The 26,097-nt window shown below is 38.8% G+C and overlaps 2 protein-coding genes across 5 annotated transcripts in view; one reads left to right on the top strand and one right to left on the bottom strand.

Moving 5' to 3' along the window:
- The first annotated feature begins 310 nt into the window (after window positions 1-310).
- Window positions 311-17,941, top strand: wdsub1 (WD repeat, sterile alpha motif and U-box domain containing 1). 2 transcript variants are annotated; one of them, XM_052130215.1, is made up of 13 exons: window positions 311-330; window positions 693-1,113; window positions 3,266-3,453; window positions 4,196-4,285; window positions 4,392-4,485; window positions 5,097-5,130; window positions 5,267-5,307; window positions 5,400-5,506; window positions 10,632-10,646; window positions 10,899-10,928; window positions 13,048-13,227; window positions 14,231-14,365; window positions 16,345-17,941. In XM_052130215.1, exons 2-13 carry the CDS (start codon window positions 716-718, stop codon window positions 16,494-16,496), a joined length of 1,464 nt encoding a protein of 487 aa, XP_051986175.1. In that variant the 5' UTR covers window positions 311-330; window positions 693-715; the 3' UTR covers window positions 16,497-17,941. The 2 variants fall into 2 exon arrangements, with proteins under 2 accessions (XP_051986175.1, XP_051986176.1); XM_052130216.1 differs by lacking the exons at window positions 10,632-10,646; window positions 10,899-10,928.
- Window positions 17,942-18,108: 167 nt separating this feature from the next.
- LOC127646949 (protein TANC1-like) overlaps window positions 18,109-26,097 on the bottom strand; it is a 117,836-nt gene continuing 109,847 nt past the window's right edge. For all 3 annotated transcript variants that reach the window (XM_052130942.1, XM_052130943.1, XM_052130944.1), the window contains one exon: window positions 18,109-20,154. In XM_052130942.1, the coding sequence (XP_051986902.1) occupies window positions 18,909-20,154 (1,246 nt within the window). In that variant the 3' untranslated portion in view covers window positions 18,109-18,908. The remainder of the gene's footprint in view (window positions 20,155-26,097) is intronic.

Here is a 26,097-nt window from a genome sequence, read left to right as displayed (position 1 = left end):
CTCAAGGATCAGGTGTTGAATATTAGCTGCTGGAAATGGGGCCTGTCTAGATTTGATCTTTTTCAAATAGTGATGGTGCTGCTTTTTACATCAGTAATGTCCTGACTATAGGCTACTTTGTGATCAGATGAGTGCCACTTTGGTGAATTAAAGTACCAATTTCCTTCAGAAACAGCTAAATCAGTACATTATTCCAAACTTTTGTCTGCCAGTGTACATATTCAAGACAAACTGATCAAATAAAATTTGAAGCCAAGGACTTCAGTAAACAACAGCCACGTGAGGTTCCTGAATGTCACGTGTGATAGAACCAGGAAGTCCACATAGGAGGTACGTCTTCATACTCCGCTCATAAAATATCGAAAACAAGTAGTATAAATAAAGAACCTGTAATATTTGTTATGTAATACAATGTTTTTTATATCGTATACAATGATAATACAATATTATGCTGTAATACTATACAAGAGTGTCCACACGAGTGACTTATTATAGGCACGGTGTTGCCGTTGAGTTAGAAACAGTTGACAGTTTAACTTATTCAAATATAAAATGAAATAGCAAAAGCTTTCGTGATATGAAATGAGGTTGACTGCTAGTAATGTGTTTAATTTCAGTATTTAGTCGGAAAAAACACCTCCGCATTTTGTTGTAGACTCTTTCAGACACTTCCTTTTCTTTTATATTTAAAGGGAGCAGACGTCAAGCCATAAACATGGTGTCTCTGATCTGCACCATACAAAGTCATCGAGATGATGTAAACTGCTGCGCTTTCTCCAGCTCTCTGCTGGCCACCTGCTCTGCTGATAAAACCATTTGCGTGTACTCCACCCGAGACTTCAGCGAGCTGCCCTTCTCCCCGTTGTCCGGACACGGCTACGGGGTTCACTGTTGTTGCTTCAGCGCCTGCGGTCAGTACCTGGCCTCCTGCTCCACAGATGCCACCACTGTGGTGTGGGCGATGGACACCGGGGAGATCGAGGTCGTCCTGGAGCATCCTGGCCGGAGTCCCGTTAGGGTGTGCGCCTTCTCTCCTGATTCAACACATATCGTTTCTGGAGGATCAGACGGTACAATTGGGCTGTGGGATTTTACCTCTAGGACCCTACGCAGGTACAGGCTATATATGTATTGCTTTTAGAAAAACTACTGAACATTTGCTATTAAATACCAGTAATTAGTGTCAATTACTATTGTATTTACTAGTTATATCACAATGGTGGTAGTTCATGATGGATCTGGCTTTGTGGGATTTGAACCTACAACCTTTCATTTATAAACTTTAATTACTAAGCTACTCCACCCCATTTCCAATAATAGGCATTCATTATCAGTGGTAACAATGTCCTTCAGTTCTTCTATATCATGTTATCCTGTGGTGTATTGTAGTTAAAGATCAGGAGTGGCAACAAACCCTCAAAGGTTTAAAATGTGTGATTGATGAACTACCCATTGTTTCCTTGAATAAGACAGTTAACCTCAAATTGTGTCAAACAGGGATTATCTCTTAATTTACTGTAAATGTCAAATTAGTAATTTGTCATTTTAAGAACTTTAAAGCTTTAGATCACCCAAAATGAAAATTATCTAATTATTTAGCACATTGTTATGTCCCTCCAAAGCCATATGACTTTATTTCTTCTGTGGCACACAAAAGGAAAAAATAAAATAAATCACACAGTTTTTTGACATACAGGATAATGAAAGTGAATAGTGACTCCAAAAGGACAAAAAAGCACTATACTGTAAATCCACAGTAAAAGCCATCGATATGACTTATGAACTATATTCCAGCTCTCAAATAAAATCATTGACCAATTTCCATTTGCAGTGGGCAAATGAAATATGGGGACTTTGGTGAATTAAAAAAAATATTTTTTTACTGCGCCCAATTTTGACGTCATGACTTTTAGTCTCGAGACACACAAGAACCAATGAGGTTTGATGTTATAGATGTTCAATAACATCATACCTCAGCCTATAGTCACAATTCACTTTCATTATTACACTGGCGGCCAAAAGTTTGGAATAATGTACAGAATTTGCTGTTTCTGAAGGAAAGTGGTACTATAATTCACCAAAGTGGCATTCAACTGATCACTAACTATAGTCAGGACATTACTGTTGTAAAAAACAGCACCATCACTATTTGAAAAAAGTCATTTTTGATCAAATCTAGACAGGCCCCATTTCCAGCAGCAATCACCTTATCGTTGAGTAATCATGCTAAATTGCTAATTTGGTACTAGAAAATCACTTAACGTTATATCAAACACAGTTGATAGCTATTTGGTTAGTTAATTTGGTTGAGGTAAATACTTGGTCAAAAATAGCAACACAAAATAAACTGCTTTCTCTAGAAATCATCAGTCAATCATTGTTTTGAGGAATGAAGTCCATACAATGCTTGAAATTGCCAAAAAACTGAAGATTTCATACAAAGATGTACACTACGGTCTTCAAAGACAAAGGACAACTGGTTCTAACAAGGACAGAAATAGATGTGGAAGGCCAGATGTACAACTAAACAAGAGGATAAGTACATCAGAGTCTCTAGTTTGAGAAATAGATGCCTCACATGTCCTCAGCTGACAGCTTCATTGAATTCTACCCACTCAACACCAGTTTCATGTACAACAGTAAAGAGAAGACTCAGGGGTGCAGGCCCTATGGGAAGAATTGCAAAGAAGAAGTCACTTTTGAAACGGAACAGCAAAAAGAAAAGGTTAGAGTGGGCAAAGAAACACAGACATTGGACAACAGATAATTGGAAAAGAGTGTTATGGATCTTAACCCCATTGAGCTTTTGTGGTATCAGCTAGAATGTAAGGTGCGTGGGAAGTGCCCGATAGCCACATCTATGGCAAGTGCTACAGGAAGCATGGGGTGAAATGTCATCTGAGAATCTGGACAAACAGACAGCTAAACTGCCAAGGATCCGCAAAGCCGTCATTGCTGCATGTGGAGGATTTTTTGATGAGAAATCTTTGAGTAATTTTTCATGTTATTAATGTCCTGACTATACATTGTGATCAGTTGAACGCAACTTTGGTGAATAAAAGTGAATAAACTGTTCCTTTAACAACTATACACTATAACACCTCCCTATTTCTCCTAACCAATCAATTTCACTGAAACAATGTTGTTTAGTAGTGTAACAAGCTATTCTATTTGGATAATGTAATGGAAAATAAGGCTTATTTCTCACAACTTACTCACAAAACTGTCCATACTGCTTTATTGACAGTTGTATCTTGATTTTCAGGACTGGTGCAGTGACTGACACCAGTATAGTAGCCTGCTCTTTCACTCCCTGCAGTCAGCTGTTCATCACCGGCTCCACATATGGAGACCTCCGTCTGTGGGACCTGAATATGAACCATCTCCATGCAGAGAAGAATGCCCATGACCTTGGGGTCACCTGCTGTCAGTTTGCTCCCCAGATAATGAAGGGTGGGAATGATTGGCCAATAAATATGCGATTCTATATTATTACACAAAGTCTATACACAATATCATCTACACCTATATTCTAGTGAAGTGTGTTACATGGCAGGAAAAAATTATTATACAATTATTATGATCTTTTTTATAACACTTTTTTTTATATGTTTGGTAGGCATGTTGAAAATGTGCTTGGCTGCTCATTAATTTGCTTGCACTTTTGATCTGCCTTTGCAAATAACAGCTTTGTCTAATACCATAAACCTTTTTGGTCCACACCTCTCTAGACTGGTTTTTCTGTCCATATCTTTGACTTTACTGGCAACACTACACTTATAACTTTATTCTACCAACTTAAATTTGTGTCCTGTCCTTACTCATTATCTAAATTATTGTGGAGATCTATTATTAGTTTTAGGCAATTTTTCCTGTTAAGTGACAATTAATAGCAAGAGTTAAGATAAATGAGATGGAATTGTGTCGGCTTGCATTGATCTTTGAGGGGCTCAGGAATAGCCTAAAGGAAACGGCTAGAATTAAGAGCCCACATTTGATTACTGTTTGAGATTCTTTTTTTATTCACTGTGACATTCCCTTTCTGGAAATTTGTATTGCAGAGCATTTAATATAACTCTCTTCTCAGGATGAATTGGCGTATTGTAGTATACCTTATTTTTAAGTTGATTGGGATAAAAGCATCTGTTAAATTAATAAATATTAATGTAAATCTCTCTCTCTCGATTTCTCACAGACCTAGATGGCTGTATTCAGTTTCGGCTGGCATCATGTGGACAGGACAGTTTACTGAAGATCTGGATTGTTTCTCTTCTGTCTTCTGGAGGTAGCTTAATCTGATACCTGCTCTCTTCCCTGCTCTTCTTTCTTCTCCATGTCTGTGTTTTTGTGAATGTGTTTATATGTGATTAATGATGTATGTTGATCCACAGGTGTCAAAATGCAGCTCGCTCACACTCTGACGGGTCAGTCTGCTCCAGTTCTGTCCTGTGCCTACTCTGCTGATGGACAAATGTTGGTGTCAGGGTCAGTCATAAACATAAGACACATTGGTTTGTTTCACTATATTAGTGAGGATCTCATAGGCACAATAGTTTTTATATGTAGTATATTATTTGCTATAACTAAACCCAACTCCTAAACCTAACCCTCACAAAACCTGTTAATATCAGAACATTCGATTTAGAATGAAACATGATTTGGCTGATGTATTATCCTTTTAAACTTCAGAGGACTGTTGGAAATGTCCTCACAAGATGGTTTTCAACATTTTACAATATTAGTGGACCTTTTCAAAAAGTGTGGTCAAACCTGTTGATTACAGGCCTTTGTCAGAGAAGATGCCATGCAGATACAACCATAAGGAAACCATTTGTACTGTAGGTTGTCTGCCCCTAAAAGATTTGCAGTTCCTTTACTGCCCACTAGGTAGTGCTCTGATCACAAACATTGGCACTGTCAGAATTACAGTACAACGGTAGGTTCTGAATTCTGTTTGCTAGCAATCTGTGATAACACTGCTGCTATATCAATCATGCGTCAGCTGACTGACACACCAAAATTTTAGTGCTCATAAAAGGCCATATAAAGGTCGTCTTACTGATACATTTTAAATGTCACTCTTTCTTTTCCCACAGATCTGTGGATAAGACCGTGACTGTGTATCAAGCTGTGAGTCTCATTCATATTCATCAAATATTTTGTCAACCAATAAAAAAAAAAGATTACTGACAGGCAGCTCAGTTCATTTGGAGGTCATTAGCATAACCTGTAGATTTATTGTATAATAATGAGTTGTACTTTGCAGAATGAAGGGATCTTACTCTACACACTTAACCAACATGACAGGTGAGCTCAGAGTCAAGTTTTTGTTAAGAACAGCTCTTGACTCTCAGTGTAAAGCACCTAAACCCTGCCATTTTTCTCTTCCTTTGGGGCAGGTATGTGACAGCCTGTGCTTTTTCCCCTACGGACCCCATTATCGCGACCGGCTCCATGGACAAGACCGTCAACATCTGGAGAGTAGAGGATAGCAGCATGGCTCAGGGTGGGTTATTTTCAGAACTGAGCTTCTTAAAACTGATTTGTGTAATTTTTGCGATGTTAAAATACTTTCTCCTATCCTTTCTTAATATGCATAGACAAGTATAAGTAAACTATTTGTAGATCAGCCAAACACCGCAGCATTGATTCAACCAATGGCATGAGTTTGAGGGAATTTCTGTTCATGACAAGTGGCAATAAGAGAGAGTATTCAGAAAAGCTGTTTGAAACCGTTTTATTTTTTCAATGCTGTGCTGGAAGTGATGCTGAAATTACGCAATTAAGCTCACTATTTTGGGCTGTCATCGTTTCATATTTTTAAATGAATGAATTACATTATATGCCGATTAATCAAATAAATCGCATATGTAAATATTTGCTGAAAAAGGCCCTCAAATAACAATAATTCCATATATAATGATTACATGATTATAAATAAATGACATACTATTAATTTAATAATTCAGATAATTAAAATACTTTACATTTATTGTGGCAGACGAGTAAAGCATTGATAAGGCAATACAAAAACTGGCATTAGAAATCAAAATATATATATTTTTTATATTATTGAAAATAAGCCTGTCATTGGCTGACAGTGCACAGCAATCTATTTTGCAATTTAAATTCTCAGTCTGTTCAAGCTGTATTATAAGGTCTTTTCTAAGGATGTGTCAGTGTACACACACGTCAGACGGAGTGTCTCACTTTGGTTGCGTCACATCATAAACACCACTAATTTTGTCGCTGTGTCAAGTTAAGCCTCTGCCACACTAGCTGATTTTTTTTTCAGCTGATATTCAGGTGTGAGCTTCATTTACATAATCACCGGCCAGGTGGAGGGAGACAGAGTATGAAATAGTGCCTTCCAGTGGGAGGTTGTTAATTCCTCCCTGCTGAGATAATCGCATCACAAGCTCCTAAAAAACATCTGACTTGTTTGAAATTATCTCTGGCAGTTCAGGGATGGGCATATACAAGGCCAAGTCTGTGACCAATGAGCTTCAGGCCAACGTCCAGTTCATAGATAAAGGTGAAGTAAAAGAGTTTTCAAGAAGTTTTTCAGGGGACAGAAGTTAAATCTTTTTTTGCTTACCTCCACTTCCTGCTGGAGAATTGCCAAACCATATTTTCCACAAACCGATGTCCAAACCTTTCGCTACTACTTCTTTCCCTGTGGAACCGCAAATTAATAGGCACAAATTGAGAAAAGTCTAAGGAAATTGTATAGTGTGACATCTGTCCTCTGTTCTTGTTCAGTGAGTGTGACAGGTCAACCGACTGAGGAGGGCAAGATCAGCAACAAGTGTGACACCCCCCACCCAAATCTTGTTATTTTGAGTTTGCTAGTGTGGTGCCAGCTTTAGTTAGAGACACATAGTTTGAAACTTAGAAAACCACGTCTCAAGATCCCAGTTGTGTTTGAAAGTAAAAACGCATTCTCATCTTGTGCTGCTGCTGGTGTCAAACAAGCCTGAGGTCGGATTCACATATCCTCCTGGGCGTGATCGTGGCGTAAGCAACGGCTTTCACATTGGCCGTGTCTCTTTTGAAGGCTCATACAGCAACGGCAGGCAGTCACTTGCACTTGTTTATCAGCGTACTTTGTCGTGATTGGTTAATATATCAAAGCCCTTTCAAGGCAAGTCAGTCCACTCTGCGGTCATCTTTGGAATGCTCTCGGGCAGGCTGGTCAGCTATTTTCTTTGTAAACAAGCAGCATAAAAGTACAGCTCCTATACTTGAATTTGGAAAGACCGAAAGCTCCAAAATGGTTTGTTAAGATAACGATCAAAGAACATATCCAAAATCAGCTTTAGTATCATAAATTGTGTTGCTTTACCTCATATTAGGCTAAAAAATTCTTTCTTTTCAGGGTGGATCAGCTAATGCGCATTCTTGAGTTTATTGCCAGGTGATGTCTTTATCTAAAAGGTGATTGGCTTTTTTACCTGTAAGGGGGGAGTTCCAATTTCTCCCATTCATTTTAATACCAGTGGGCGGTCTCTTCTAAACTGTCACTGTATATAAACAACATGGGCTAAAGTCCTGCAGTTTATTTATTCTTTCCTTTATTTAGTTATTTTGTGTTTGTTTGTATGCAGACCAATACATTTTAGTGCTTTGTAGGTTTGGTTTAAATATTGTTTATTTGTTTTTGTGTCTTTTCTAAAATCTTCTGATTATTTTTGTTTTCTACTGCACCCAGAGCCGCTGAGTTCAGCATGAGCCGTGCGGCAAAAATAGGCTCGGTGCCAAAACTATCCGCTCACTGCCACGTCTGGGATGCTTCACCTCATGACTTATGCTTGCAATGTGAAAGGTGTAATCTGTTAACATGGGTGCCGCTACGAAAACACGTTGATCACGCTCCGCTCACGGAGGATATGTGAAACCGGCACGAGTGTGGTTTGTTGTTTGTACAGCTGCGCGTTGCTTATACAGCTTAAGTTTCACTTACTGCCCCCTGCTGAAAAACAGCTAACTGTAAATAGCTCAGATGGTATGACTATTTCTTATTACTGTCTGGGGACATGAATAATTGTGTAAAGTTTTTTTACACATTATTTTTAATATAATTAATCACACTAAATTGACACATTAAGTCGACAGCCCTATCACTTGTCTCTCTTATGTAGAACACAAACAGAAAGATTTCATTGAATATTCCAGTCCATCTTTTCAATACAATGACAGTCGATAGTGACACATTAAAGGAGACAAAAATATTAGAAAAGTAGTCTATGTGCAGAGCCGGATTATCCATAAGGGCACTTGGGCCAGTGCCCAGGGGCACCAACCATTCACAACCACTAGGGGGCACCACGTGACACAAGCTTTAAAAATATTTTTCGTAAATTGTTGTATTATTAACTTGAAATTCTTGAAAGACCATACATAACTTGTTTATGAACACTAATTTAACAATAATAATAATAATAATAATAAATTATAAATAAATGAAGATTACATGACCACTATCACTCCCCCTCCCCAATCTGTCACAGTTGAGTTGGTCCACAACAATTACGGCGCAAATGTGTCATTTTTTAACGGCTACTACAGAAAATGAATCAAAATCCAAAATGGACAGACGGCAATTGAGTGGTTTCGCAAAAAGAAGATTAAAGAAAGAGAAGGATGCTAGACGTTTAGCTACAATAAAAAATGTTCCAGGGATCGACACATTTTTTGTTAAATCACTAGTTTTTGGGAGAACACGGGAATTGCAGACACCAGCAGCACTAAGTCTGACACCGCTGGCGCTGCTAGCGGGGAGATGCAGCAGCTGCTAATGTTAGTCAGGGCGTCGGCGATGACCGCCAGGCGAATGAGGATATTCTCCTTGTCCTTGGGGAGACAGGAGCGAGGAAGACTCGGGTGAGGAAGAGGACATTAATGAAGATAAATATTAGGGGTGGGACGGTACATGTAAGTTATTCAGTATTGAACCGAAACGGTACGGGCGCCACGCCTCGGTGCACGCAATTTACACGGAGAATACACGGTATAAAAATAAATAAAACTAAATAGCGATACATATCGCTCTATTTCGCGTAATGAACAGTCTGATCAAGATTGCAATGCTGGAGTGTGTGTGTGTGTGTGTGCGCGTGCGTGATCTAACTTTTTTGGGGGTGGGGGGCTTTTGAGGTATAGTGCCCAGGGGCACCACACTGTCTTGATACGGCCCTGTCTATGTGACTAATTTTTCAGTGAAAACCTTGACTGCTGTCAAGAGTTGCTGCTCACATGTTCACGTAAGAACTTGTGTTAAGCACTTTAGCTGTAATATGCTACGTTCACACCGGACGCGAATAGCGCGTCAAATTCGCGCCTACTGCGTCTAGTTATACGCTTGACCACTTTGAATCAATTCGCGCGTCAAGAGCGAAATTGACGCGCGTAAAAAACAAAAGTTTGAAGCGAAATTTACGCGCGTCGGAGGCGAAATCCGATGACGGCCATCTTTTTACAAGATGGCTGATGTTGATCGAGCATTCGTGGAGAGAGTCACCGCTCTTTATTTGCTCTGGAGAGCAGAACAGCGGCGTATGGGTCGTCGTCGCCGTACTTGGGTCCACCAGCGAGGGGCGCGGGACATGCTGGAGAGGAGCCACTGCCAGGTCTGGGTCGGGTTGCGGCCAACAACTCCTCCAGAGAGGCACTCTGGGTGAGGGATGTCTTCATGGCACACTTCTCGGCGGAGGGAGCAGTACCATGGCAGCCGACGGAGTAGCGTTTGAAGTCCTCCTCATGACTTCCCCACAATGGCTCTTTTAAGAGCCACCCACAAACCTATAAAGAGCTAAACTATCTAAAAATAGTCCATTATTATTATATTTTGTATTTTTTTCCCCAGGTTGTCAGCCCCAGTTCCAGGATGTCAGGTCCACAACATGCACATTTATTAAGTTGAGACTTTTTAAAAATGTCAGGTTTTCCATGGTAGTATATCAGGTTAAATTATTTATTTATTTTTGTTTTGATGATAAATGGAGCCAGCCTCCAAAAGTAATTAACCTGTCCTGTGTTTTTTTCCTTATTCAACACTGTCCAGACACTAATGTTGGTTGTCTTTACATTACAATAATAATGAAAGTTTACGTCACTTTACCTCCTGAGTGACAGCAGGCAGCTAGGCTCCTGATTGGTTAACGCGGCGCGAATTGACGGCAAAGTTCAGAGTTTTCAACTCGGGCGGCAGACGCGAATTCGCGTCAAACGCGTGAATGCACAAAATGCACCATTCGCGCGTAACGCGCCAGACGCTCAATTCGCGCCATTTGCGCGAACTTGACGCGCGAATGAGGCGTATTCGCGTCTACCGCGCCGCGCTCTACGCCTCATTCGCGCCGCAGGAATGTTTTACGCGCGTAACGCGTCTTTGCATTGACTTAACATTGAAATCACTCGCGCCTGACGCGCTATTCGCGTCCGGTGTGAACGCAGCAATACAGAGGAAGTGCTAGTTAAAAACACTATCTACACTATCTACTAAAAAGCTGTTTTATTTGTTTTGAGTGGATGATAATAAAGATGACTTTTTGTTTGCTTTATCACTCTCTCTCTCTCTCTCACTCTCTCTCTTTACAATCTCTCATTTCATTTGATTCCTGAATCCGAAGGCAAATCTCTTCCTGGTGAGTGTGTAATGAGTGTCTTGTTGTATATTTTTACTGTAACAAAAAAAAACAGCGAATTTGAAATGTGACAACACTAACTATCAGGGCACAACAAATAAACACTCAAACAAACAGTACACACCAAAAAATTACACTGAAAAGTTTTTGTATTGCTCCTTTACATTGCTAAAGCTTGTGTTTACAGACAACTCATTAATGATACATTTTTCTCATATTTTACATATTTGCTCAATCCTGTATTCTTCTCAGATGAAACTGCTTCAGTTTCAAGCAACGAAGGTAAGAGAAATCCAGACCACACATAGCTAAATGCACATTTTGACCAAAATATATACATTTTCTAAAATATTATCTGCAAGATAAAACATTACATGTTTACCAAGATGTTTTTTTTTAATTAAGTGTTTGTAAATGGGGATTTACCATGTTGGTCTACCTATCATTATGAGGACTTTCCATAGACATAATGATTTTTATACTGTACAAACTAGATTCTATCCCCTAAACCTAACCCTACCCCTAAACCTCACTGAAAACTTTCTGCATTTTTACATTTTCAATAAAACATTTAGTATGATTTATAAGCCATTTCAATTATGGGGACACTAGAAATGTTCTCATAAACCACATTTATAGAATAATACCCTTGTAATTACCAGTTTGTAACCTAAAAAATTGTCCTCGTAAACCACATAAACATGCCCACACACACACGTGCGCGCAAACACACTGCTCGCTCCAATGAGAATTGTTTTAACACAACTATGTGCATGTCATATTGAGTGTTCGGTACTTTGACAGTGTTCAGTAATTAGTCGCTGTGGGTCAGAGACACAGGAGAGGTCTAGTATCAGACAGAATTCACAAAAAGGAAAAGAACGAGACGCATTCCTCTCTTGAGAACGAGATGCATTCCTCTCTTGCCCTTCATGTTTCTCTGGGGTGATGGATCACAGCTGCAGCCTTGAGTCCAAACACACATACCGTCCATGAGCTCTAGTGGGCTTTACATACTCTGCTAGTGGGGCTGCTTGTGGTTGTAGAGGCAGCAGGGCAAAAATCTGAAAAGATCTGCTTCATGAATACAAATATAAAAGATTGGCATATTGAATGCTAAAATAAGAGATTGGCAGCTCGGATACTCTGATTCATACAGAAGTTATTGTCTGGCAAATGATCTGACTGGATCCTGAGCGAATGCAGAACCTCATGATTTATGCATACTTTTAGACCAGTGGTTCTGAACTGGTGGGTCACGACCCAAAAATAGGTCACAGGTCTGTTCTGATGGGTTAGTGTATAATAGTGCATATTTAGAATATGAAAATAGACTTAACTTTAAAAGTAAGCAGAAAATGCTTCCCATATGTTTTGTTATTGATGTCAAGAGTTAGCACATCCAATCAAACTGTGTTATTTTGGCACAAATTCATAGGGCACTTGTTAGAAGCTTGCCCTCATACTCAAAAATGGTGTCTGGGTCATATTTTAATTTACTTATAAGTTCAACGAGGATAAACATGTTTGTGCCAACCAAAATTGTTGGCTGCTGAGAACATGAAACCATCTAAATTTAAGAGACATTTTGAAACCAAACTCATTTATATAATATAACCATAAAGGCAAGCTGAAATTTTATAAGGTAGGATTAATGAACCAAAAAAATATATATACTGAATATACCATGTTCAATACAGGATAAGCTCAATCGACTGCATTTGTGGCATAATGTTGATTCTTTAAAAAAAAAAAAAACCTAAAATCTGGGTTCCTGTGATGCACATACTATGGAAGTGAATGGGGCCAGTCTGTAAATGATAAAATACTCACTGTTTCAAAAGTATAGCCACAAGACATAAAGAATTAGCATGTTAACATGAGCTTAGTGTGATGAAATTGCTTACTTACCTTTTCTATGTTGTTAAATTCAATTTTACATCTTCGTTGCCATGGCGACATAACACTATAAACCCTAAAAACAACCATTTAAACAACTTTGCAGTGCAAATAATACACAAGTTTGAACACAAGATTAAAAGTAAGTGCTTTTATAAAATTATAAGCTTCACATTTCTGTCTTTAAACCCTCCAAAATTGTCCCCATTCACTTCCATTGTACATGCCTCACTGCAAAAGCGATTTTTTTATTTTTTTTTAAACATTATATCACAAATGCTGACAGTTGAGCTTGACTTGTATTGAACCCAGATTATTCCTTTAAGGACATTTTGTTTACATTTCACCAAATTGTTTATTGTACAAAAGTCAAATCTGTGTCCTGAAGCAAAACCAGTTGAGAACCACTGCTATAAACTTCAGTTTTACCCATGCATTTCACAACAGATTTTACAAGTCATATCATATTTAATGCCCTGTACGTCCTGTTGCGGTCTCTCAGACAGGAAGTTGCGAGGACACTCTAAACTGATGGTGACCGAGTGGTCTGAGGAGGATGTGTTGGCATGGTTACAGGAGGAGGGGCTAGAGGCTCTGATTGACGTCTTTAAATCCAATAATATTGATGGGAAAGAACTGCTCTCACTCTCTAAGGAAAGCCTCAGCTCTGAGCTGCACATCGGTAAAATCACAGCACACATCAAATAATAATATATATTCATATCTCAGCGCCTGCCTTGCTGCATAGTCTATCTTCTTGTGTATATAAATATAAATACTTGATGAACTAGGTGGAGGATGTGTCATTATCATAGTGCAGAAATGACCTGCAGGAGGTCAGCCTGTAAACATGCCCTAAGCTGACCTCAAACAGCCCTGTCATGGGACATTATGTAACAATTACATGGATTTTACCACATCCCTTATACATTACCTAACAGGAAATCTTGATTTAGTCATGTTTTTTTCAGGAAAAATCACAAATCACTGGCCAAAATAAGACCTAATCTTAGAGATTGTGGGATAATAAACATGGGATTTGTGTTACGTAAAGCCCCTGCCAGTGCATTTTGAGTCCGGAGAAGAGTTTCTGTGTGTTAAAGCTGATTATTTCTGCTTCAATACTAAACTAACCAGCTATTTACATTTGAAATCTCATCTAGTATGCGTTTCCAACAAATAAAGCAAAATAAATCACTATCACTAACATGGATGACCCATAACTTCACATTTTGTAGAGCATGACATTCAATTCCTTTGTTGCAATGTGAAGCCAGTCCAACATGTCCAACTGTCTTTATACAGCCCGATGCAGTGAGCTGCTTGTATATTTTGGGTAAATGTATTTTGTGAGATTCACCCTCAAACTATTTTGGACCCTACAGCAAACCTGCATCCTGTGAGTAAGTGCTAAGGGTGTTTGCATACAAGATTTAAAGGCACAGCAGAAAAAAAAAAAGTGTTAATTTTTAAAATATAATGAAAACAAATCAAAATATAATGAAACTATTATTGTGTCTACAATTGTCCCATTTTCCAGCCTACATTTACTGAAACTCTACTGACACTGAAAAGTCAGATATTAACATTCTGTTAGCACAGCTGCATTAAAATTCTGTTTTGATGATACCACTCTACTGAGAATAGATGTGTTTGGGTGGTGTAAGCAATTTGTTTTCTCTCAGAGTCCCTGGGCCTGAGAAATAAAGTCATGAATAAAATCGAGAATTTGAAGATGGCTCCAGTCTCTGATGGCACTCCTGACGAGTATCTTTGTCCAATCACACGTGAGATCATGAAGGACCCAGTGATCGCTGCGGGTGAGAATAGTAGTCTGTTAATCACAGAACGTGATTGAACTGTACTTTTTTTGATATACAGATTTTATTTTTTTCCTCCAAACTACATAATTTTGTACAGTGTGGTAAGAATCCCCTTTGGAATTAGCTGGTTTTCTGCAATAATTGGTCATAAAATTGGAGCTCATCTACCTCAAAGTCACAAGTATAGACAAACACAATGTGCTTAAGCTAACAACAATTAAAAAAATAAACAATTATAAAATGTTCACATCTTTGTTTAACACATCCCATTAAACATACATAGTGCTTTGGAAAAAGTGAACCCTTGGTCAATCCTCATTTGGCAGCAATAACCCCAACCAAGAGTTTCCAGGATCTGCGGATTAGGCCTGCACAACATTCAGAAGGAATTTTGGACCATGCATTCTTCCTCATAGAACTGCTTCATCTCAGCCATATTCTTAGGATGTCTTGTGTGAACTGCTCTCTCAAGAAGGTCATTCCACAGCATCTCTTTTGGGTTAAGATCAGGGCTCTGACTGGGCCACTTCAAAAGGTGGATTTTCTTTTTTTTTATGATGTTTAGGGTCATCACCTTCTGCATTACCCACCTTATACAGAGCTTCAGCTGGCGCTCAGCCACCCTGACATTATCCTTTAGGATATCTTGATAAACTTGGGAATTCAGTTTTCCCTCGATTATGGCAAGTGGTCCAGGCCCCAAAGTAGCAAAGCAACGCCAAATCATGATGCTCCTTTTGGCAAACTTCAGGCGTGCAGCAAAGTTTTTGTTGGAAAGCAGCGGCTTCCTTCGTGGTGTCCTGCCATGGTCACCATGACTATTTAATGTTTTCTGTATAGTACTGTACTGTAGGTTCATGAACAGAGATGTTAACCAGTTCCAGTGATTCCGTCAAGTCTTTAGCTGTCACTGTAGAATTCTTTTTTTTTTTTTTTTACCTCATTGAGCATTCTGTGGCATGCCCTTTGAGTCATCTTGGCTCCTACTTCTAGGGAGAGTAGCCACAGTACTAAATCATCTCCATTTATAGACAATATTTCTAACTGTGGACAGATGCATATCTAAGCTCTTTGAGATAACTTTGTAACCCTTTCTAGCTTAATGCAAAGATCTCTTGACCTATGATTTCATGTGTATGTTCATTATTGTAACTTAGATGAAGATCAAACAAATTTATACATAAATGCAGGTAATTCCAAAGGGTTCACATACTTTTGCTTGCCACTGTATCTATGCTAGTGCATTCAAATCTTTGTCTGATCTTGCTTCATTAGTGTGAGATTAAATTAGTTTATATAATCAGTTCGGTTTACAGTTTGTTTGCTAATATAGGAATACACTGAAAACCCCAATAAGTTCATTGCACTCATTTGAGTAAACTCGTTCCCTCAATAGTAATGGGGTCTCCCACAGTTTCTACTGTTGTACATTTTAATTAAATTGATTCCATTTTAGATCAAACAGCAGCACAGTTCAAATAAAGATGATAACTGATTCTAGGTCAGCTATTAAATAATTCTTTACAGAAATGCATATATGCACTTCAGCTGCACATGCACACAGATATCTGAGATTGTGTGACCAGGGTCCAGCTTGACCAAAGAGACACAGATCACCCTAATGGTGACATAACACCAAACAACTATTTGCAACAAAGCATAAATAATACAGTAAAAGAGCTAAAACTTCAATGAATTCTTAATAACAATTATTTAAATTCCCCAATCTGTTCCCTCTGACCAAGGAAACGTTATTCAAGCAGCAAGGGATTGTGGGTATTCCCCGTAGCCTAAATTTTGTTCTCAATAGTTTGAGTTATTAACTCTTCAAATCTTAAGTCAATGGATTTTTAAGATAAATAAGTTTGAGTTACGAGTCCAAAACTTGACATTTCAAGTAATACTTTAGACAACTTTTTTTTTACAGTAATTACATTTTTAGGGAGGCCTCTCAAACTCATGTTTTCTGTCTGCAGATGGCTACTCATACGAACGGGAGGCGATCGAGAGCTGGATCACCACGAAGAGTCGCACCAGCCCTATGACCAACCTGCCCCTGCAGACTACCCTTCTGACTCCCAATCGCACCCTAAAAATGGCAATTTATCGTTGGACCACTAGCCAGTGATTTCCATCTTTGCTCTGTAGTGAATCCCAAATAATTCTGACCCCAGTTTAGCCAGTAAGACTTTACCAGTAAGCTCACTGTAACTGAGGTCGGTAGATCTACAAAGACCGCTGATCAGAATTCTCTCTAGAACTACTGAAGATCACCTAAGCTAGAAGCTTAGAACCTTTGCATGCTGTACGTGTAGTGTGTTTACTTTCAAAGGTGCACTTAGTATTTTTTGTTTATGATGATCTTGCCTATATGGCAGTTGTCTCTGACTAAAGGTGCGGTAAATCTAGGCTTTGAGCATGCACTGGACTAGAATATGATGTCACAAAAAAGTAAATAATACATCACAAATAACAAATAATATACTATTTGTTTAATATAGACTAATATATTACATTCAGTATATGTAAAATATATCATCTCACTTTCCTGCAACTATAAAACAATTAGCTTTGAAATATTTATTCTTTGTATTGAGCCAAGAGGTCAGCGTGTGATGTTTCGATCTTCTGTTGGTCATGCATCCTCTCGTCATATGGATTCGAGGGTCAGGTCAGATGACTTGGATCTTGACTTAAGCTCTAGTTAAGCCTTAATGATGTGCAGTGAGAGAGGTCTATGCTGTCATCCATCAGAAAATTGATAGTAGTTATGCGGTAGTCTCATGCAGATTGAAGAGAAAGTGGTCCATAATATTCAGCCTAAAACTTTTAAATACCTAAATGAGTTACCCATCAGTAACTCTTGATTGGTCTTAACCATCATAATAAGTGTTTATCATCCACTTTATTTTAAGGGCCAGTTTGCTGGCATAATTATACTGTTTTTAGCACATAATTATGATTCCTCTTGCAGCTTTTCTTTACCTCTCAATGTGACTCACTGGACAGAATAGAGGTGAAATCCTTTAAGTCAGTTTTTCAGGACAAGCTTTACTTCAGGTATAACTTGTACCCTGCTAGTAGGACTTGAAAATGTTATCTGTATGTGCCATATGATCTATGTATATTATGAAATATTCTTTGTTTACATACTGTAGCTTTAAACACTCTTTTCATCTAGGAATAATAGTAGAATGTATCCATTGTGTATGTTCATTGTAACCAATTCAGTGTCTGTCTTCCCATTTCATGGCTTTATTATGTAGCTAAATTAGAGCACTTTTTAGGACCTGTCTGATGACTTTACACTTACGTTTAGTCATTTAGCATTGTCTTCATATCTGTAGCCAGTCTTACCTATATGAGCCATTGGGTTTGATGCTTTGATAAACCTGCTGAGATTTAAAGCATTCGACAATAAAATCATAAACTGTTTTACAGCTGGCTGTGTTGGCATGCTATTAAGATTAATTAGCATCGCTATTATTGCTCGGGGTTATGTATTTAATTCTAATTATTAAACTATGGGAAGTAACTCATCCCACAGTATTTGTGCTAAAATACAATAAATCATGCAGCTTATTGAAAGTTGTGCTGTTACGTTCCTTCATGATCAAACGTACAATTTTTTCCTGGTGGACAATAACAGGTTTTTAGCCGGTGGTTGAAAAAATTACCAATCTTATGATTTTTTTAGCTGCAGGACAATACAAATGGCTAAACTTAAAATGTTTAGCTGATAGTTTATTGTTGTATATGATGCTGAAATATTTCAATACAATACATAACAGCCCTACACATGAAAAAAAAAAGGCAAATAATGAACATATGAAATAACATCCATGTCTTCTGAATATAGTTCACCATAACATGCATGTAAACCTGGAGTCTCCTTTATGCAGTTCATCTCAATCTCACAATTATAGTGGTATTTCATTATATATAGCTGTGCAAAAATAACTAATATATAAAATATAATATTGTTTTAATTAGACGATCAAGCCATAAATAAATTAGTTCAAATGGTGAGCAGGTAAGGAGAAATTCATGAAGAAAAACACACTTCTCCCCAAAACAAACAAACAAACACACACACACACACATCACCATTCAAACTGACACAAACGGTATGTGTTTGAATACTATATGAAACAGTTGTAATCTTTATAGATATCCTACGTCCTTACCAATTTCTTAAGTCAGGTCATGTATCTCAATACATACAATAATAAATAATCTGAATCGTAACTCTGCTATATTTATATGTGCAGATGCAACATTACTTTTTAAAAATGTTGTTCAGTACCTCTGAAGCTGTAATTGTAAACAGAAATAAGACAATCTTACAGTTGTGTATGCGCACTTATTTGGAGCACGCACTTAATGTGCTTCAAATATTCTAGTTTTGTCTTTAATTATTACAGACTCAAAATGACGGATGAAAACGGATTCCCTGTATATATATATATATATATATATATATATATACACAATAAGTCTGTAACTAATTTTGTGCTTTAAAATATGTCTGAGTTTGTACCTAAACATTGGACTCAATGAAGGAGCGTTTGGGTTTGATGGAGCTTATCAGGATGGGGTTGTCCCGGGCCAAGCTGACCTGCTTGTGCTTTGTCTCATTGTAGTGCTGCTGAAGGGGGTTACTGTCCTTGTATCCAGGCCGAGAAGGATGAAACTTCTCTGGGTGAAACTCAGTTGTGTGTGTGCTGTTATGGATGGGCTCCTGATAAGTGTTTGTTTTAGGGTATGAGAGTTCACCAGTTAGTCCCTGTGAGTACGTGTTCATGACAACAACGTTGTGACCTACAAGCCCTTCTGGCATGAGTCCTTGCCAGCCATAACCGGACACCAGATTGCCATGGTGATTCTGGTTGCTTTGGTGGCCTTCATGTTGCTGCTGTTGCTGGAAACGTGCAGTCTTGTCAACGATGCCCATAAAGGGGCGTGGCTTATGATCAGGTTGCCTTGTGGTGTTGTCAGGAGCACAGGCCACAGAGTGGCGCAAGCGGATTTTATCGCTCAGGTTTCCACTGGAGGAGTTGGAAACTCGCACGCTGCTGCTCCTGCAAAACTCCCTTGGCTCAACACTGACCTCTGTAGGCAGACATGACTTCTCTGTATGACTCTCTCTGATACCGCACAGTGGGCCCCTCTCAACGCTGTGCTCCAAGACCATGTGACTGATGTCAATGCAGGGCCCTGCTCGAAGCGAGGTGGGCCGGTGGTTGCTTGGCATGAGGCTGGCGCCAGTGCTCTGGGCTGCCCTGCCTTCCCCATGTAGTGAACTGCTGTACTCTCGGTTTTTCATGCTTTGAGCCTGTCTGGACGGGAGGCGTCTGTGGGCGGCCCGTCCTGGAGCAGCCATAGGGATGGCAGACTGGGCATCTGATAGCGCCAGGCCTAGAGAATCAGGCAAGGTGCGGCTCTGCTGCCAGCTGTCTTTCCTCTTCTCTTGCTGAGAGGTTTCTTGGTTACGCTTGTCCTCCTCCTCATCTACCTGTAGCATGTTAATGCTGAGGCTGTCTCTGCTTTTCTTCAAACCCTCAATGTCCTGTTCATCATCATCTTCTTCCTCATCATCGTCATCATCATCATCATTGTCTTCCCCATGGGGTGAGGGATTGCCATGAGAAGGAGGGTGTTTTGAACCCTGGCGCTGCAGGTGTTGACACTCTTCCTCCACACGTGCCAGAAGACGTCGGATTTCTCGGTTACTGGGACACAGACGGGCGGCTTCATAGAGATCAGACAATGCTGCTGCAAACTGCCTGAAAGACAGAATGATAAGGAGGATAAGGAACTGTACAATACATCCTTCTGGAATAATTTTCCCAAATAAATAGCAATTAGATCAGGGGTCGGCAACCTGCTGGCATGCAGAGGGGTAATAACTGGCACGGCAGCAATGGCGAGATAGGAGTAGACTATTTTATTAAATTCCGCACCTGCATTCCAATCTACATTTTGATGTAATCCTTCCTCATGATCAGACTGTGTGTTTTCATGAGCTGAATGCGAGGCTAAACAAAAAGTTAAAATGTGATGATGCAGCAGTGCACCCAACAGACTCATGCAACGCGTGCAAGCGATCATGCACCTGAAGCGCTTCACTTTTGGTTAATCGCGCGACTAAACGCGGCCGCTATCAATCCTTGAGATTTCCAACCCAGCATACAGGTACCCTCTCCTTAAACAACGGTCACACTCAAAATTACATTGAAAGATTAAAACAGAAAACATAAACCCACATCATGTCTATTCAAAATATATATAAAACCTGGAAATAAAGTTTTAGGATTTTGTAGGTGCGATAACTGAAAGAGGCTAAATAGTTTATTGGCTTGTGATACGCAAATGGCTTGTGTGCACAGCACGAGTCTCGTCACATTCAGCTGATGAAAACACACAACATGATCATGAGGAAGTATTACATCAAGGTGCGAAAAATAAAATAGCCTGCTCGTAGAAGTAGCTTAAATGCTAGTAAATACATGTTTGACATAATATAAGTAGTATTTAAGATTCCTCACAATTTCGTGATCAGTAATCAAATAAGAAAATTTGTGGCATTAACTGTCAACTCATCTTGTTAAAAAAAAAAAAAAAAAAAAAACAGGTTTTCTTTTATTAAAGCACTTTCAGAAGATGCGCTGTGAAAATTCACATGCAGGATCATGATTATATCATAATCATCGGGGTTTGCACACATTTTTCACTCAAACTGTTATGCTGATAATATAATTTGTAATGAAAAATAAACTACACAATTAGAAAAATGCAAAATAGTCACAGCCATTGACCAGGAAAGTAAAAAATGGCACTCCATTCAGACCTCTGTATTATATACTTATTCTAAACCATAAGCATGGTGTAGATTAGGGATGGTAATTATTAATAATTCAACCGATTAAGCTTATGGATTGTCGATTAATTATTTCCGTATCATTAATCATATCAGCAGACATTGTAAGTGTATTCATTTAAAATATATTTAAATAGTTGGGTTTAAACATGCACATATTATTGGAGTCCTCCATATGCATTTTGTTAACATTAAAGATTAATCCATTAATTTATCATTCATTTCCACAACAATCGATTATGAAAATGTCTGAAAATTGGCATCCCTGGTGTAGATGTAGACCTATACTGTCACTTTGAACCTAGTGAGCTATCTCACTGACTACTGCCTACATGGCCAATTGTCTACATAAAATGGATCCTTAACCAAAATGGAACTTACTGGAGCTGCTTTTACATCCAATTTTTTAATCAACCAGTCATGTGCAACTCTCATATAGTGAGACATATGATTTTTGAAATAATGAGCATTTATTTAACACTTAAATGCATACCTAGGGTCCAGGGCTGGACTGGGAAGAGAAATTGTCCCAGGGTTTTACATGGCAACTAGACCATGTGGGCTCATGTTGAGCCAAAAGTTGTTGGGGGGTTTCGTTGTCCTTTTCTGCATATCGCGGCACCGTTTTGTGGTCCGTTCTGCATAACGCGACCGGCCCGCAAGGTTCTCCCTGTGGCCATTCCGCCCCTGATCGGGCCCAAAGTGCGTCGGCCCACCGGGAAGCCCCCTGTACCCTATCGATTTTTTTGAGTTCTGCTCACACCTCTTTAGTATTCTTCAACCTTTTCTTTATTAATAGTAAAACTAAAAAGACAAAATTGCTAAAATATTGATTTTATATTTCTTAATTAAGTGTATACCTGCGTGGACATTACGTATTGGCTTTGCTATATGCAATGCATAATTTAATTTCATTTAAACTGACTGATCTCAGTTCAGGAGACTATGGGCTGTCAGTAAATGTGACAAAACAATATGGTGTCGATCACAGAGGTTCATCACACAGTTTGTGTTTGTGAGAAACACCATCTGGTAAGAAACCTAAATATGTTTTTTCATTGAAATCTGTTTGAGTCAAAAGATTAGAGTCGCTAGTGTTATCCGATATGCAATTTTTTTAATTTTAGCGATTTATTGCAAAACAGCATGCAGTTAAACACAATGACCACCTTCGTGGACTGTGTAATCAGTTTCAGTTAAAATGTCCTATATTCACTGTGCATTTTAACATCGAGAATTAATGGATGCATCCAAAAACTGGAAATTAGGATGAAAATTAGGTGCATTTCGAACTGTTCTGAGACCAGTGCAGACAGACAGCACACCAAAGGTTAAGGCATTCACTAAACAGGGAGCAAGGGAGCATCATTTATCTCTCTTTGGAGCTAAGTACATTCAATCCAGACTTCCTATTTAAAGTTCAGTGTCAGGCTGCAGATGATGTTTTGATCACTCAATATGTTTGGCAGACATGGGACAATAGTTATCAGTACATTTATTCACAATTTATAATGTATAATTTTATTTTAATATGGTTGGCAGTGATTGGATGATGCTGGCCAATACTTTAAATCAGAAATATTTATGCCGATTTGTATGTAATATCTGTAACGTCTCAAAACATGAATAACCAACACTTCTGGAAACAAACAATTTTATTAAAAAACTGACTTTTATAGCTTGATATTACTTAAAATTTTACAACTTAGTCCCCATGTCCACATGTGAGGGCATACATTTTTAGGAAAAGTATTTGTTCTAAAAATAATTCTCTCTTTTCCACGTTTCTTTGGGTCTAATAGCTACAAATCAAAAAGGGGATGGAAAAGCACACAGCAATCCCGCAGGTGTCTCAGGAGGTTAAACGTCATTTTTTGTACTTCATAAACAATATTTTTATGATTATTTAATATCTATATAAGTTTACTATCATAGGATATCTATTTCTTTGTTTATTACAAGACAAATGAGTATTACATTCATACAAATGACAGTAGCAAGAAAAAGTATGTGAACCCTTTGAAATTACCTTCATTTATGTATAAATTAGTCTTAAAACCTGGTTTGATCTTCATCTAAGTCACAATAACAAACAAACACAATCTGTTTTACTAATAACACAAATTGTATTGTTTTTGGACATACTGAATACATCCTTTAAAGATTCACAGTGTAAGTTGGAAAAAGTATGTGAACCCCTAGGCTAATTATGTCAACAAAAGCTAATTATAGGACCATGCCTTGCAAAAGAGAGATCTCAGAAGACCTACGATCAAGAATTGTTGCATTGCATAAAGCTGTAAAGGGTTACAAAGTCTCAAATAGCTTAGATATTCATCTGTCCACAGTAAAACAATTTGTCTATAAATGGAGACTATTTAGTACTGTGGCTACCCTCCCTAGAAGAGGCTATCCAGCCAGAATGATTCAAAGGGCACACCACAGAATGCTCAATGAGGGAAAAAAAAGAATCCTAGAGTGACAGCTAAAGACTTGAAGGTTCATGAGTCTACGTACTATACGGATAACATTAAACGGGCATGACATGTCCAAGACAGGACACCAGGAAGGAAGTCACTGCTTTCCAACAAAACCATTGCTGCATGCCTGAAGTTTGCCAAAGACCACCTTGGCACTCCACAACGCTACTAGGAAAATATGTTTTGGACTGATAACTAAGGTTTAATTGTTTTGGAAGAACATGCAGCACAACATATGGCATAAAAAGGGAACTGCATACCAACATGAAAACATCATCCCAATGCTGAAATACGGTGGAGGGAGCACCATGATTTACCTGGACCATCTGCCATCAGAGGGAAGAATTAATTCCCAAGTTTATGAAGATATCCTACAGGATCATTTAAGGGTGGCTGTGCGCCAGCTGAAGCGCAGTAGAAGTTGGGTGATGCAGCAGGACAATGACCCTAAACGTGGGGTGCCCAATACGTCGATGGCGATCTACCAGTTGATCGCAAAGGCAATGCAGGTAGATCGCACAAAATTTAAATGTACTTTCGTTAAATTGAATTTGATTAAATTGATTAATCGATTGATTAATTTCGCGCTCTGTTCTCAGAAGTCCTTGGGAGGCGTGTATGCGCAAACCTAGTTGTCATGGCAACCGAATAAACAAAACCTCACCTGGTCAATATTTACTCATCATCAGAACAAGGTAAATGCCCTGGCTATTGTAATCTATTGTGCTGTAGGCGTTTTTGGTTTAGTTTTAAAACTGAATGATATCAACATTGAACATTATTATATATTTTTTTATTAATTAGAAGATTAATTCCATTTAGGAATACATGCAGTAGTCCCAACAAGCATTTTCTTATTTTAAATGAAACTGTGTTTTTTTTAGTAGGTATATCTTATTGAATTGGTCATTTAAAAGTAGATCGTCACACAAAAAATTGTGGGCACCCCTGCCCTAAACATTGAAGTAAATCCACTACAGAATGGCTTAAAAAAAAGAAATAAAATCCACCTTTTGGAGTGGCCCAGTCAGAGCCCAGACCATAACCCAATAGAGATGCTGTGGAATGACCTCAAGAGAGATGTTCACAAAGAAAACCTAAGAATATGGCTGAGCTGAATTCTGTAAGGATGAATGGTCCAAAATTCCTTCTGAATGTGTAGATCTAATGCGCAGCTTCCAGAAATGCTTGGTTGAGGTTATTGCTGCCAAAGGATGATTGGTTTAAAGTTATTAAAAAGGGTCCACTTACTTTTTCCACAGCACTGTGAATGTTTAATGGGATGTGTTCAATAAAGACATGAAAGATTATAACTGTTTGTGTGTTGTTATCTTAAGCTATTTATGTTTGTCTATACTTGTGACTTTAATGAAGATGAAATAAATTTTTTTGACCAATTAATGCTTAATCCAAAGGGTTCACATTCATTTTCTTGCCACTGTACACTCACCTAAAGGATTATTAGGAACACCTGTTCAATTTCTCATTAATGCAATTATCTAATCAACCAATCACATGGCAGTTGCTTCAATGCATTTAGGGGTGTGGTCCTGGTCAAGACAATCTCCTGAACTCCAAACTGAATGTCAGAATGGGAAAGAAAGGTGATTTAAGCAATTTTGAGCGTGGCATGGTTGTTGGTGCCAGACGGGCCGGTCTGAGTATTTCACAATCTGCTCAGTTACTGGGATTTTCACGCACAACCATTTCTAGGGTTTACAAAGAATGGTGTGAAAAGGGAAAAACATCCAGTATGCGGCAGTCCTGTGGGCTGAAAATGCCTTGTTGATGCTAGAGGTCAGAGGAGAATGGGCCGACTGATTCAAGCTGATAGAAGAGCAACTTTGCCTGAAATAACCACTCGTTACAACCGAGGTATACAGCAAAGCATTTGTGAAGCCACAACACGCACAACCTTGAGGCGGATGGGCTACAACAGCAGAAGACCCCACCGGGTACCACTCATCTCCACTACAAATAGGAAAAAGAGGCTACAATTTGCAAGAGCTCACCAAAATTGGACAGTTGAAGACTGGAAAAATGTTGCCTGGTCTGATGAGTCTCGATTTCTGTTGAGACATTCAGATGGTAGAGTCAGAATTTGGCGTAAACAGAATGAGAACATGCATCCATCATGCCTTGTTACCACTGTGCAGGCTGGTGGTGGTGGTGTAAAGGTGTGGGGGATGTTTTCTTGGCACACTTTAGGCCCCTTAGTGCCAATTGGGCATCGTTTAAATGCCACGGCCTACCTGAGCATTGTTTCTGACCATGTCCATCTCTTTATGGCCACCATGTACCCATCCTCTGATGGCTACTTCCAGCAGGATAATGCACCATGTCACAAAGCTCGAATCATTTCAAATTGG

This window comes from Xyrauchen texanus, chromosome 7 (assembly GCF_025860055.1).
Source record: "Xyrauchen texanus isolate HMW12.3.18 chromosome 7, RBS_HiC_50CHRs, whole genome shotgun sequence".
In the NCBI taxonomy this organism is placed as follows: Eukaryota; Metazoa; Chordata; class Actinopteri; order Cypriniformes; family Catostomidae; genus Xyrauchen; species Xyrauchen texanus.
This window is presented reverse-complemented; position numbering and strand designations above follow the sequence as displayed.

Excerpts from the sequence above, each read along its gene's own strand:
- wdsub1 (XM_052130215.1), top strand. The coding sequence starts at position 716 with ATGGTGTCTCTGATCTGCACCATACAAAGTCATCGAGATGATGTAAAC. Across the intron at positions 3,454-4,195 it reads TGCTCCCCAGATAATGAAGG|ACCTAGATGGCTGTATTCAG; the intron begins GTGGGAATGATT and ends GATTTCTCACAG. Across the intron at positions 5,308-5,399 it reads ACACTTAACCAACATGACAG|GTATGTGACAGCCTGTGCTT; the intron begins GTGAGCTCAGAG and ends CCTTTGGGGCAG.